A 15822-nucleotide genomic window follows, 5' to 3' on the forward strand; every position below is an offset into this window, starting at 1 on the left:
CTACATGCCCTAGTAAAAAGTCCTTCCCCAGCTCTCCTGTAGGCCCCCTTCATGTACTGGAAGGCTGCAATAAGATCTCCCTGGAGCCTTCTCTTCTCCAGCTCTCTCAGCCTGTCTTCATAGGAGAGCTGCTCTAGCCCTCTGATCATCTTTGTGGCCCTCCTCTGGACCCACTCCTGTAGGTCTAGGTCTTTCCTATGTTGGGGGCTCCAGAGCTGGATGCAGTACTCTAGGTGGGGTCTCACGAGAGCAGAGTAGGTGGGGAGAATCACCTCCCTCGACCTGCTGGCCGCGCTTCTTCTGATGCAGCCCAGGATACAGTTGGCCTTCTGGGCTGCAGTCACACATTGCCAGCTAACGTTGAGCTTCACATCGAGCTTCACATCAACCAACACCCCCAAGTCCTTCTCCTCAGGGCTGTTCTCCATCCATTCTCTGCCCAGCCTGTATTTGTGCTTGGGATTGCCCTGACCCAGACACAGGACTTCGGACTTGGCCTTGTTGAACTGCATGAGGTTGGCTTGGGCTCACGTCTCCAGCCTGTCCAGGTCCCTCTGGGTGGCACCCCTCCCCTCCAGTGTGTCTACCTCCCCAAACAGCTTGGTATCATCAGCAAACTTGCTGAGGGTGCACTCAATCCCACCATCCATGTCATCAACAAAGATGTTGAACAGCACTGGTCCCAGTACCAACCCCTGAGCAACAGCACTTGTAACTGGTGTCCACTTGGACATCGAGCCATTGACCACAACTCTTTGCGTGCGACCATCCAGCCAGTTCTTTATCCACCAAGTGGTCCATCTGTTGAATCCATGTCTCTCCAACTTAGAGACCAAGACATCACGTGGCACAGTGTGAAATGCTTTGCAGAAGTCCAGGTAGAGGACATCGGTTGCTCTTCCCTTATCTGTGAACGCTGTAACCCTGTTATAGAGTCAGGCATGACTTGCCCTTGATGAAGCCATGCTGGCTGCTACCAATCACCTCCTTATTTTCCATGTGCCGAAGCATAGTTTTCAGGAGGATCTGCTCCATGATCTTGCCAGGCTTTGATGGTAGGTTTACCTTCACAGCTTTTGAAAAACATAGTGTGGAATAACAATGAAAGAAGTTACGTTGTTAATGTAATAGTTAAGTATATTGTACAAAGTAATCCCGTAGGGAATCCCCTAGGGTTTAGTATGCTAGCTTTCAGAGGAGCCACATAAGGTGCTGACAGCTTTTTCAGCAGATACCCCTTTCAGTCCCCTGCTGCCAGTTTTTACATGTAGCATTTAACACTTCTCTCCGAGATGCTTCAGCTCATAGCAGTCAAAAGAAAAAAAAGAAAAAAAACTTAGTCAGGAAATGCAGGTTGGTCTTGAGCACGAATGTGAGAGTATACTTGTGCCACTGTCCTACAGCTGCTCAGCCCCTAATTGTACAGCTCTCTGCAGCAGTCTTGGTGGCACAGTGAAATGAGCCAGGATAATGAAGGGTATGAATAGGCACCAAGTATTTGAAAGGAATAGACATGCTTTAGATCTGCATTTCAGTAGTGTCAAGGCAGTCTATAATCTGGATCACTTCCAGTTTATTAAAATCATTACCATTGTGCGTACGTGTGTATGTGGTTCACAGTAGAAGCCTCCAATCTAATTGATAACAAATATAGATGTACCTGTCATTGCAGTGTAGTTGTCTTGTCACACATCCCGTTTACAATCCCTCCTGCATTCATCATGGGAAAATATCGTAAGTCTTCGTCAGATTTCTTAATCACAAAGAACAGTTCTAAAATCACAGCTTTATTAATTTACCGGCACTGAATTGATGGGTTAAGAGAGACAGTAAGAGCTAATCGGCTCATATTTATAATTTTTTATATCTTTCTATAAATATATAAAAAAAAAATCTCTCTCCTCCCTGGCCCTCTTTGTGTTCAATAGTGCTTTCACACTGGTATTCTTCATAGTCAGATATGTACTGAATTTGGGAAACATCTTCATGAATGTCGCTTTCCTTACACTGAAGTTCTTCCTTTACTGCTAACGAACACTCTCCTGAAACGCAGGAGTAAGAAAACTACTGTTTAATAAAATAGCAACTTGAAGAGTAATGTCCTGGTCAATAGTATTACCACCTTTTAATTAATTTAAGTAGGTTATTCTGGTTTCTATAGCACTAACTTATTCTGGACAGGAAGCAATACTAAATTGGTCTTCTAGAAGACGTGAACTCATATTATAAGAGGAAAAGGAAAATACAGGTGGTGCTTAAGACTGTAGGTAATTATATTTTTCTCACTGATTTCCCACACATTTAAAGCTGTTTTTTTCTCATGTCTTTAGATGTGGTGAAGACTGTCTATATTCTGGTAGAATGTCTTATAGCGCAGGGTACATGGTAATAGAAAAAGTGCAATTTTAAAATTTGTTCTTGCTTCTGTACAAAGTTGGAATCTGGACAAATGAATTAGCACTGCTGTGTTTATCTTGATATTGTATAAAATGCGTTTTTATTAACCTGCTTTCTCACCACTTATGAGTAAATGGAAAAACTAAATTTGGTTGTAGCTGTGGTAAGAAATGAGGGAAGAGCACTTATTCTAGGCTTGCAAGTTAGCTCCTTTATTTACTTCAAGTCATTTTTATCTTTAATTCTTTTATCCTACAGATGGTAATAGTGGTTGGAGATGTCCAGCTTGTCAGAATGCTTCTACACAAGTTCCTAAAACTTACACTTGTTTCTGTGGTGAGTTTCTTGCTTGCTTTTGCAAAGAAAAACAACTTTATCATTTTGATTCCTTTTTTTATTGTTTCAATTTGGTCCAGAGGTCCTTTCCAACCCTGACCATTCTGTGAATTCCGATGCTGCTGCTTGTTTGCTTACATCCCTGAAATGTAACCTTGCTTAAAACTTTATTGACACTTGAAGGTGGCTGCAGAGAATCACAAATATGCTACTTAAAACATTTAAAAAATGAAATATTAAATCATAAGTGATAAATATTTTCATATCACTAGGCAAAAAAGGTGATTTTTATAAAATAATGATAGAATTGGGCTAGTATCCTACAAGCTTTCCTTCTGCAGAAGGACTGAAATAACCTGCATGTGTTATATCTTTCTTTGTATTATTTTGATGTATCTGGCCACACAATTCAAGCATACAACTGTCTAAACCTTTAAATCGATTTAGCAATTTTGTCATTTATGTTGATCAGGGACAAATACAGATTAAATAGGAAATAATATTCATGCTTTTCAGACCTTTTATGTAGCTATATGTTTAATAAAAGAGGTAAATGAAGTGAGTACAACATCCATTAAACTGTAAGCATATGACAAAAAGGGAGAAATGAATTATGTTACTGTCATGGTTTAACTCCAGTTGGCAGCTAGAACCATGCAGCTGCTTGCTCACTCCCCCCAATTTGGATGGGGGAGAGAACTGGAAGAGTAAAAGTGAGAAAACTCATGGGTTGAGATAAAGACAGTTTAATAGGTAGAGCAAAAGCTGTGCATGCAAGCAAAGCAAAACAAGAACATTTGCTGCTTCCCATCGGCAGGCAGGTGTTCAGCCATCTTCAGGAAGGTAGGGCTCCATCATGCATAACAGTTACTTGGGAAGACAAATGCCACCCCTCCAAACATTTCCCCTCTCCTGGTTCCCTCCTTGTTCCCCCGGCTTTGTATACTGAGCATGATGTCACATCATATGCAATATCCCTTTAGTCAGTTGGAGCTGGCTCTCCCGGCTGTGTCTCCTCCCAACTTCTTGTGCACCACCAGCCTGCTTGCTGGCAGGGTGGTGTGAGAAGCAGAAAAGGCCTTGATTGCTCAGCAACAACTAAAACTACCGGTATGCTATCACACTATTCCTATCCCAAATCCAAAATATAACTTTTTTTGCTAGCAGCTGGTGTAGTGCTAACTCCATCCCAGCTGAAGCCGTAACAGCTACTTTATTGCATACATGCAAATAAATTTTGTTTGGGATGTACACTTTTGAAATTTGTGTTGATTTCAGAAAGCTTTCCCTTGCTTAAGTCAGAGTAAATGGGAAAAGTTTCACCTTGCTTTTTACAAAACAGAATATTCTGGAATTGAGAAAGAAACTGGGAGTCACTGAACTTGCCCTAAAGTAACTAGACCTGTGCTGTTATAGGTAATGTTATCTAAAGTTCTCTTAATCTAAATGTGTCAGTGAGTCAGGTAAGAACAATGTGATGCAGGTAAGAGAGTTTTTGTATGACAATATGTGAAATCTTACGAGTATAGGCATAATAATTCCATTAGAATGGATGTTTTTGATTACGCTTTTAAGACAGGTCATCCATCTGTTAAATAGGAAAGAAATTCTGCCTAGGCTTAAAGACTGTTTCGTAGTTTTGGGAGATCTACCGTAGGAACCTCAAGCTGTCCACAGGGTTAATATTAGCAGAGCACCATATTGTGGAACATAAGACTTTAATCTTCTATAGATAATTTTACATTAATGATATGGCATTTGAACATCACCAGTTGCTTATGTGAAGTTATCTTCTATTTGATGCAAAATACTGACTATGTGTTGAGTGTGGTTGTGTGGGGTTTTTTTTTTTTCACCATTCCATGAGGAAATTCCTAGCTTATTTTTCTGCTGAGTCTTCTAATTTTCAGGATTTTCCTGGATATTCAACTAGTTTAATTGAAACTTGTGTGAATAAATGCCGTCTGTGGTGTTTATTTGTATTTTCCTAACCTGTAGAATATACAAAGGTGTACTAAAAGTGTTAAAATTATATAACTGTGTGTCCTGGTTCCGGCAGGGCTGGGGTTGATTTCCCCAGGGATGTGGCCGGGAGGACACAGCTATTCCATGCCATGCGAGCTATGCCCGGGCTATAGGGGGGAGCTTGCTGGTGGAGGGGGCAGGAAGTCGCTGCTTGGAGCGGGCTGGGGTGGTCTGGGTCTGGTGGGTGAGCGGTGGTACTGTAATCACGTTTGTACATTCCTTTATCAGTGTTATTGTTACTGTTTTTCTCTTTCCTTTGCTGTTCTGTTAAACTGCCTTTATCTCAGCCCACAAGTTTTGCCTTTTTCTCCCGATTTTCCCCACGGCTCTGGGGGTTGAGCGAGCGGCCATATGGTTCTTTGTTGCTGGCTGAGGCCAAACCGCGACACTGTGTCACCAAAAATTCATTTTGTTGGTGTTTTAATTGTTGCAACTCAAACTTGTAACATTGGCTCAGTTGCTTCATTGTTGTTTTCATTCCCCTCTTGCTGAGACCCAAATTAGTTTTGCATATGTTGACCATGGCAAATAGCTTTAACCCTGATGATCACCTCATGCACTAGAGCTATGACATTGGCTAACAGTATGTCAGATTAATTAAAATATGCTTTCAGTGCTTATCTCAATACAGGATAATTGAAGATACTGAATTTATCAGTTCTTTTTCAAGACTTCCTGTTGCAATCATCAAAATGTCAACCTTTAATGTTTAAATTTATGTAGAGTCTGCTTCTTTTTACAGAAGTTACTTTTCTACTTTGCCCAGTCATTGCATTCTGCCCACATTCCCCATCACCTTACCAGCTAGATCTTATTTTCTGGGAATGATATCTTTTTTTTTTTTTTTTTCTTCTGTGTTGAGGCAGTAAGGGAGTTTCACTCTTTTTAATTTTCTTAACTGCTGTGCAGCCTGACCAACTAAAGGGAGCTTTTAATTCTCTTGAATTTTATCAGTTTAATGTATAATGTAATTGATTATCAGTATAATGTAAAATACTGGCTACCTAAGTGCCTGCTGAAAGTGTAGAAGGAAAGAATCTTCTGGACCTTGATATTCCAGTGACACTTACTTTTAAAGAAGTTGAGTATATATCAGCACTGAAAGATGAGAAAAATATAAAACATCTGGTGTCGTTTTGTTTTTCAAAGACGACTTCTGCCAGTATTGAAAATACAGCTTTTTCTTTTTGGTATGATATTTTTCCTAGATTCGGTATTATATTCAAGGCAATTAATATGATTTTGTCTTTGATGTGGTTTAGGTAAGGTGCACAATCCTGAATGGAATAGAAATGAAATCCCACATAGCTGTGGGGAGCTTTGTGGAAAGAAGAGACAGTGTTTGGACTGTCCACATCTTTGTAATATGTAAGTAAAAGTTTGTCATATGAATATTGAAATAATCTAGAGAAAATTTCTGAAGACTGTATTTGAATATTTTTTTGACTGTAGGTTATGCTTAGAGGTGTATTTGGTTTATAGCTAAACTGAAACGTGGAAGAAATAGAGGCTATTTGTGTTTCTACGTCTAAAGTGAGTTCATAGGAGAGAATGAACAGGAGGTCAGCAGCAACAGTTGTAGCAACATTTCCATCATATTTTAGGAACTGAACCAGCTGCCTGACTTGTTTTCAAGAACTTTCATTGAACTAGAGAATGGTGACTAGAAGTAATTTTAAATGTGTATCCAGTGGTCTACCAGATGTTTTAGATGCTGGTTTTCCTGTAATACTGTTTGTATATCTTAATCTAAGAGCAGTGGTACTTGGTTAAACTGAAGGACCGCATACTTCTATCCTTTGTTTCTTTTTCCTTGGCTTGTAAACTGTTGAGGAGAATAGGGCTTTATATGTATTTATCTGTTTGTTGAGACCACCAGATAGTTGAACAAGGAACTCAGATTGTTTTTACTAATATTTATTAGTATAATTCAATGGAGAGAGGCAAAGAAGAGCAATTTTATTTTCAGTTTTGGATGTTTTCCTTTAGAACTTTTTTAGCAGAGTGATAGTATTGTATTGATAAGGTTAACAGCATAAGGTGAGCTTTTTCAGTGTATAAATATGCTTGCTAGTCAGAAAAATAAATTATATGTTATTCCTAGTTTGTCTAGCCTCATTTTCCATGTATGGAAGTTGGTCCATTATGCCTGTTCATGTTTCTGTTTTGAGAAATTTTTAATAGTCAGAAGCGATTGTTTCTACTCTTGGTATACAATCAAAAACTTCAGTCATTCCAACAAACAGATTTTCAACTTACACTTCTACCAAGGTTTACTAAAACTCAGAACTTTACTCCAAACTTTTTATTTAACTGTGTTCTGTTTCAAACCTATTTCAATGTCGTGTTGAATGAAAGAATATTTCTTTACTCTTTGATACTTTTTCCCCACATGTGAAAATATTCTATTAGATTTCTTTTCAGACTGTCATTTCAGTGCTATAGCTGTTTTCTTAATTCGTTATCATACGAGATCCTCTTTGCTGTGGTTTGTAGGGTAAAATGGAAACACAGATCAGCTTTCAGACTGTGCTTGATGTAGCTGATATCCTGACTCAGCAGAACACTGATTCTCCTGGAGGCTGGCTGCTGGCCTCCATCTTGAGAGGCATGTGTCTGTGGAGGACTTCCTTCCCCAGTCAGTAATAAGTAGACTCCTTAACTACTTTGAGAACTCCCCGACTGCAATTTGCTACCTGACGAACTTCCCTATAGTGCTTGAAAGAAGCAGATGTTCTTTTCCTCTTATTTCCTGTCCCAGCCTACAGCAGAGGCTCAGTCTCTGGCATTCTCTTCTGGGAAGTCTTCTGAACAGTGGTGGCAATATTGTGCCTATTGCAAGCTACAAATTTGTAGTCTCTGGTAGTCTGATCTGCATCAAGAGCTGTGAAAATTAGGACCTTTAAAAGTCCCCGTTTACTACCAGTTGAAGTTGTAGCAAATTTAAAAGTGTTATCATTCAGCTCGTGAATAAAACCATGCTGAAATCATCTGGCCCTGGGGGTAAGGAAACAGCAAGGGTGCAGATCAAGATAATGGGTGGTTTTGGCACTCTCTGACTTGTGATAGAGATCTGGAGAGGAATGCACTTTCAGCATCAGTATTACCCAATTTTAGACATTCCACAGTATATGTTGGGCACTTCTTCCTCCCAGGTTGGAATCTTAGGTGTTTGTGAATCATAGAATCGTCTGTGTTGGAAGGGACCTCTAAGATCATTGAGTCCAACCATTAACCTTAATACTGCCAAAACCACCACTAAACTCTGTCCCTAAGCACCATGTCTACCTGTCTTTTAAACACCTCCAGGGATGGTGATTCAACCACTTCCCTGGGCAGGCTGTTCCAATGCTTGACAACCCTTGCTGTGAAGAATTTTTTCCCAATATCCATCCTAAACTTCCCCTGGTGTAACTTGAGGCGATTTACTCTTGTCCTATCACCAATTACTTGGGAGAAGAGACCAACCACAACCTCACTACAACCTCCTTTCAGGTAGTTGTAGAGAGGGATAAGGTCTCCCCTCAGCCTCCTTTTCTCCAGGCTAAACAACCCCAGTTCCCTCAGCCTCTCCTCATAAGACTTGTTCTCTAGACCCCTCACCAGCCTTGTTGGACTTCTCTGGACACACTCCAGAACCTCAGTCTCTTGTAGTGGGGGGCCTAAAACTGAACACAGTATTTGAGGTGTAGCCTCACTAGTGCGGAGTACAGTGGGACAATCACTTCCCTAGTCCTGCTGGCCACGCTATTCCTGATACAGGCCAGGACGCTGTTGGCCTTCTTGGTCAGCTGGGCACACTGCTGTCTCATATTCAGCTGGCTCTCGACCAACACTCCCAGGTCCTTTTCTGCCGTGCAGCTTTCCAGCCACTCTTCCCCATGCCTGTAGTGCTGCTTGGAGTTGTTGTGATCCAAGTGCAGGACCCAGCACTTGGCCTTGTTGAACCTCATACTGTTCATTGATCCAGCCTGTCCAGATCCCTCTGTAGGGCCATCCTACCCTCAAGCAGATATACCCTCCTTCCCAACTTGATGTCGTCTGTAAACTTACTGAGGGTGCACTCAATCCCCTTGTCCAGATCATTGGCAAAGATATTAAAGAGAAATGGCACCGGTACTGAGCCCTGGAGAACACCACTTGTGACGGGCCATCAGCTGCATTTAACTCCATTCCCCACACCCCTTTGAGTCCAGCCATCCAGACAGTATTTCTCCCAGCAAAGAGTATACCCATCCAAGCCATGAGCAGCCAGTTTCTCCAGGAGAATGGTGTGGGAAACGGTGTCAAAAGCTGTACTAAAGTCTAGGTAGACAACATCCACAGTCTCTCCTTCATCCACTAAGCGGGTCATCTGGTCATAGAAGGAGATCAGGTTAATGAAGCCGGACCTGCCTTTCGTGAATACATGCTGACTGGGCCTGATCGCCTGGTTATGAGGACACACTCTGCCTCCATCTGCTGTATCAAAAAGCAAGTAGAAACCTGGTTCCTTCTTGCTGTACCTGGAAGTGGTGGAGTTAGAGATGTGGACTTCTATCATGTGAATGCATCTTTGGCAGTCTGTTTTACCAGCTCCTCTCCACTGGTCATGCTCATCAGATCTAGAAGTCTGAATGTATGTACCTGGGCAGAGTCTTTCCGCAAGAGAGTACTCAAAGGTGGACTTGTTGCCATCAGGGCCAGGAGTCTGTTTCATGGTTCTTGCTTGAGTTTAGATGATCTCAGAACTCTTTCTTGTAAGCACTTGTTTCTTTGGATTGTGGATCTGTTGTGTGCCTTTTTTCCCTGCTCTCACAGGTTCCTATAAGGTGATAAGGTTTGAACCAGAAATGCCATTCTGCTCACTGATATTCTAAAAGCTTTTTTGGTTTTCCTTTTGTTTTTTTCTTCTTCTGGGTCAAATGTTTCATGTCATTGTCAAGACCTTCTACCTCGCGTTGTGATGGGACGATGAATTCTTTGGGGTAAAAACTATTTATGCTCTTCTCCAGTCTGTGTGACTTTAGCTAACAGTAGGGATGTGTCCATTGTTATGGGCAGTGGACTGAGTCTGTGTGGTGTCTGAGTCTTTGTGTGGTGTTCTTGGTGTTGCCCTTTCTCCAGTATTTAATCCCATCTATTCTGGGAAGCCCTTTGCAGTTGAAGTATGTGGGACTCTCATTTAAAGTCCAGCTCCATCCATTCTCTTCCAGTTGATCAGACATCTGTATCTGCGGTCCAAGTGCTTCTGACAGAGCAAATCTGGATGAATCCTGTTTATGAACCCTGTTCTTTGGTAGGACTTGAATCTGAGCCTTGGGGAACCTGCTTTTGGGGATTCTTGCTTAGTTTCTACCTTTCCTTGAGGTTATTGCATCAACAACCAGACTATGGGAGATTTAGATGCTTATAGCTGTCCCCTGCTCTTTATATCAGAATTGTTTAGGCAGTGTCTAGCAACAGAATCTAAATTGCAGTATTGTCTGAGTTTTCAGAAACCACACACCATGTATGTACACTGCAGCTATCTGATGTGATGCTACCAGGATCAAATAAGCATCATCCCCTTTTACTCCTCACACGTGACATCAGAGGAACATTGTTCTCATTGCTTTGTGTCAGGATGTTTGTATTTGCTCCCTCTTGCTGTTTAGATGAAATGTTGTAGAGTATAGGAGATGTTGTAAATAAGCCATTGTAATAGTTGGTGGTTGTCTAAACTTCAGCCTCCCTCCTGCTGCCTGCCTTCTGTATGCATTGTGTTATGCTGTGTGCTAGGCTTGTGCAAATGATTGTTCCCTCCGGAATAAGCAGCTCTGTCATTGGTAATGTAATCTTTTGGTGATGCCAGTTGTGCTATTCGAAGTGTTGCTTAGGTGGTTACATTATTTGTAATGTAAGTTACTTGAGCATCTGTTTTCCCTTTAAAACTTGAGTAAGCATGAGACTCCTGTGGCTGAGGAGAAAGAATTGGATTAAAAGTCATGGGAAAAGATTTGGATCCTTTTACTTTAATACTTTGTAAAGTGATTAGTTTTATCAAGAAAACACTGAAAATATGGGTATTTTCCCCCATGCTGTGTTCCCTGAGTAGGAAATGAGACCTTAAATTAAATGAGATGGTGACAAATTCATAATCCATCAAACGTGTTCTGCTAGGCAGGGCATCTCCTTTCAAGAAACTGATGCGAATAATTAACTGATCCTGATATGTGTAATAAGAATGTCTAGAGTCATCACATAGATGCTTTTGGAAAGGATATTAATGCTCATACCCTGGTTAAGAGAGATTAGAATGAAAGCCAGGTTCAGGGAAGAAGTGTGTTGTATGTGGGAGGGGGTCTAATCACAGAATTTTCAGAGTTGGCAGGGACCTCTAGAGATTATCTAGTCCAACTCCCCTGTTAAAGCAGGATTGCCTAGAGTACATTACTCAGAACTGCATCAAGGTGGGTTTTGAAAATCTCCAGAGAAGGGGACTCCACAACCTTCCTGGGCAGCCTGTGCCAGTGCTTTGTCACCCTAACCATAAAGAAGTTTTTCCATGTGTTGGAACGGAACTTCCTATGTTCCAACTTGTGCCCATTGCCCCTCGTCCTGTCACTGGGAACCACCGAGAAGAGTCTGGCTCCATCTGCCTTCAACCCACCCTTTAGATACTTGTAATCAATGATAAGGTCTCCCCTCAGCCTTCTCTTCTCCAGGCTAAAGAGTCCCAGCTCTCTCAGCCTTTCCTCATAAGGGAGATGCTCCAATCCCTCAGTCATCTTGGTTGCCCTTTGCTGGACTCTCTCCAGCAGTTCCCTGTCCCTCTTGAACTGGGGAGCCCAAAACTGGACACAGTATTCCAGTTGTGGCTTCACCAGTGCTGAGTAGAGGGGGAGAATGACCTCCCTCGACCTCCTGGTCACACTCTTCCCTATGCAGCCCAGGATTCCATTGGCCTTTTTGGCGACAAGGGCACATTGCTGGCTCATGGATAATTTACTATCTACCAGGACCCCCAGATCCTTCTCCTCAGAGCTACTTCCCAGCAGGTCCCTCCCTAACCTATGCTGGTGCTTCGCATTCTTCCTCCCCAGGTGCAGGACCTTGCACTTGCTTTTGTTAAACCTCACTAGGTTCCTCTCTGTCCAGCTCTCCAGCCTGTCCAGGTCACGCTGGATGGCAGCGCGGCCCTCTGGAGAGTCAGCCACCCCTCCCAGTTTGGTATCATCAGCAAACTTGCTGAGGATGCACTCTGTCCCCTCATCCAGGTCATTATTAAACAAAATTGGACCGAGTATTGACCCCTGGGGGACACCACTGGTTACAGGCCTCCAACTAGACTTCGTGCCACTGATCACAACCCTCTGAGTCCTGTCACACAGCCAGTATTGTTGATAGTTTTCTACTTTGCAGTGTTAGACTGTTATTTTTGAGGCCTTTGTCTCTTAGCACTGTCTAAAGTGATGTACTTAGAGGTACGCATCCTACGTATTTTCAGTTGGAATCAGAGCTCTATTTCCTTAGGTTTTGTGACCCTGGTATAAATGGCTTTCAAATTATTGGCATCTCTTTTACACTTGTGAGGAATGTCTGAAATTGGTGTTCAAATTTAAAAAAAGGTTACAGAGATACAGCAATTCTTTAAATTCTATAGCCTGCTGTTGCCTGTAACCGGCTTACACCTGTGTGTTGATCCCTTTTATACCACCAGAACAAATGATTTTCTACTGAAGTGGTATTTTGGTTATTCATTTATATGTTTGCTTTTGGGGGTTTGCTTTTTTTTTTTTTTTTAACATAGAATCATAGATTGTTAGAGTTGGAGGGGACCTGGAAGATCGTCTAGTTCCAAACCCTCTGCCATGGGCAGGGACACCTTCCACTGGTGTGGAACCTTCCACCATCCAACCTGGCCATAAACACCTCCAGGGATGGAGGATCCACAGCTTCCCTGGGCAACCTGTTCCAGTGCCTCACCGCCCTCAAAGTGAAAAAATTCTTCCTAATACTTAATCTAAATCTGCCTTCTTCCACTTTGAAGCCATTCCCCCTTGTCCTATCGCTACATGTCTTTGTAAAACGTCCTTCCCCAGCTCTCCTGTAGGCCCCCTTCATGTACTGGAAGGGCGCAATAAGATCTCCCTGGAGCCTTCTCTTCTCCAGGCTGAACAGCCCCAACTCTCTCAGCCTGTCTTCATAGGAGAGGTGCTTCCAACCTTGTGTATGGATTTTATTTTTTTTTTTAAATGATCGGCTAATTCCCAACTGTATTTCCTCAATCTGACATTTTTTTTAATGTAGATGTCATCTCCATTCCATGGGGTGGAGTTTATTTGGGTGCTTAAGTGTGGCACTAGCTAGACCATTTTGGTGAAAATGAGTGAGCCTAATTTACACTGTTCTAATAATAAATCTTTAATATTTGCTCAGATTTATTGAAATGGTTGGTAGCCATTTATATAAACTGCTCTGTTGGCAGAGCTGAGAAATGGGTAAGCAGCTGTTTGAAAGGGGTGTGCTTTGCAAGCCTTTTGCTAGTGTGAGCACTTCACTGAGTTCTCTTCACACTTTTAGTTTAATTACACTGAAATTCATTTTGCTCTGTTAGATTCTATGTCAAAGAAACACCTAACTTAACCTTCAAGAAAGTGTTCCTGATAATAAACTTCTTCTAAGACTTTGAAATTTACCCTGCCATCTGGAACTATGCAAGGCCTTGAGAGCATTTGAAAGAGGCCTTACAAAAGCAGTAAATGTAATTTTCTCTCTACTAGTTTAAATGCTAATATCTTGTCTTCCTTCATAGATCTTTGGTGCTGTAATCTTTTCCGCAGCATTTACTGGAAGTCCCTTTGGGCTGTCTTACAGTATCTAGTATTTTCACTGTCTCGTAAATGGAAGTTTAATTTTTCCTATGCCTAGATGTATCTATCTACAACCTTTCTAGTATGCCAGGTCTCTAGAGCAGCAGCAGTAAATTGTGAAATAATTTTTCCATGCTAATGATAGATAATGGAGTTTCAGTAAAAATAAGGCTCTGCATTCACTGAACAGAAGTTAATACTGAAGTATTTTTGAGTTTAGTTTGTAACACTGTTAAGTCATTTAACTTAAATTTTTGCGTAGTCACTTAAAACAGACTAAAACTCTAAGGTATCACCCATCTTTATCATCTAAGGAGAATTTTCTGCACTTTCTGCATGTGTCTGTGCTGGATGAAATTCTGATTTCTGTCTTAATTGTTGTTGTATTGATCAAGTAAATCCTGGAACTGTAGACATACTGTAGCTTCTACATAAACCAAATTGTACCAGAGACAAAGTAAGTAGTGTGCAAGTGTGTGTATCCGGAGGGATGCATAAGAAATACTTATTTCTAAAGTCAGAAGTTTGGTTTCAAAGAATTAGTTTTTACATTACTAGAATTTTTCTGTTTGTATTAACAAAATGATACAAGCTTACTTAAAACTGTCTCAGAAACACGCATTGTCAAAACTTGGAGATGTCTGGAAATTATTTGCATGATACTCTTCTAACAGAAGGAATCTTGCTATATGACTGCAGTCTACTATTATAGGTATTTATGACTTAAGAATATCTGTGAGTAGTATAAATTGCCATTGTGTGGTATAGTATCATCAGAAAGTGTGCCAAGACTGGGCTTATGGAAGCAATGTTAACTTTGCTTGAATATGGAAGTGTTGAGGAAAGTAATGTGCCGGGTAGAAAACTTTACGTGACAAGATTTCTGAAGACAATGTGTCTTTTCCCTTTTCCAAGTTATGACCTAGATCGTAGCATTTTGAGTTGATATCTAGTTTTAATCTGATTCTTAAGTTTATAAGTTGGCATCCAGCCTTTTGAATCCTACATGGGCCTGTGAGAATTGAAGTCAAGACAGAGGCTCGTCTCTATAGCGCTGTCCTTTTACAAGAGGCTTCCTGTTGCAGAATGCATGTTAATTCTCATTGTCTTAAGTTCCACAATACAGTTTTAATTACTTTGATGGTTTTGCTTCTTCCTGTTTGCCTCTGTATTGTGTTTTCCTTGCTCCATCCAGTTTGCTCCTTTCTATTTTTTTCTTTCCTTGCGCCTGCTCTGGTGCTTATTTAACTCTTCATTATGCCATAAAACTGACATATTAAAGAGGGAGGGTTGTTGTTTCTTTGTTAGTTTGTTTTTTGGTTTTGGTGGGTTTGGTTTTTTTTGTGTTGAATTGGTTTATCATGTAATGGCTTGGCTTTACTGTTAGAGTTGGCATAAGTTGGGTGATAGATTAGGCCTTGTTGCTGAGAGGAGTGTTAGAGGAAGAAGGGAGCCAGACCACTCTTGACAAAGTGCTGACATGACTCAGTTATATTGCATATGACTATAGTAACTGGTGTACTAATTAGTATTAGCGTAGTGATAGTACTTGGGGAATTTAGTAATCACCATGTAATTGGGTAGTCTGTGTTTCTGGGGTTTTTTTGGCAGTGTTTTATGGTTGTGGGGTTTGGTTGTTTTTTTTTTTTTCCCTTTTGGCTAGGACATCTGGGCTGGTCAGTCCTGGCCGACAATAATTGTTCCACATGAGAGTTGCTGTATTTGCAAATGAAGGTAACTGGGAGCTGGCTAAGGAAGAGTGCAGACAAGTTAGTTAAGTATAATTTCACAAACCTGGGCTTGTCTATGCCCAACAGAGGTCTTACATGCAGATAGGGACCATCAAGTGTTTCTTGAAGTAGGAGGTGAGATCTGATAATCAACTAAAGGACTGGCACTGATGACACTCGTGGGAAGTTGCACTTGATGGTAGGAAAGAAAACTGAGGCAGACTTGCTGCATCTGCCATGTGTTACCTTACAGGAAGACGGGCAACAATTCTTACTGGTGGCGTTAGGAAATCCTGAGTTCAAAGATAAAGCCTTCAACTCAAAGAAGAAATTCATAGAGAAGTTTTTGTCTCTAATCTGTTTCAGATCACTGAAGAAAGAAACATATTAATGGTTCAGACACACGATGTTTGTTTTGAGTATTATTGGTGATGAACACAGTTGAGTTGATGCGTGTCTGCTGGTAAAATGCAAAATATGAAATGTGTTAGTAGCACTGT

At 41.2% G+C, this 15822-nt stretch overlaps 1 protein-coding gene across 1 annotated transcript in view; it reads left to right on the plus strand.

The window, feature by feature from the left end:
• The window catches only part of NFX1 (nuclear transcription factor, X-box binding 1), a 67418-nt gene that overhangs the window by 10098 nt on the left and 41498 nt on the right, over positions 1-15822 (plus strand). The window contains 2 exon segments of the mRNA XM_009895055.1: positions 2656-2733; positions 6021-6126. Coding sequence (XP_009893357.1) covers positions 2656-2733; positions 6021-6126 — 184 coding nt within the window.

This window comes from Charadrius vociferus, unplaced genomic scaffold, assembly GCF_000708025.1.
Source record: "Charadrius vociferus isolate BGI_N301 unplaced genomic scaffold, ASM70802v2 scaffold101, whole genome shotgun sequence".
Taxonomy (NCBI): domain Eukaryota; kingdom Metazoa; phylum Chordata; class Aves; order Charadriiformes; family Charadriidae; genus Charadrius; species Charadrius vociferus.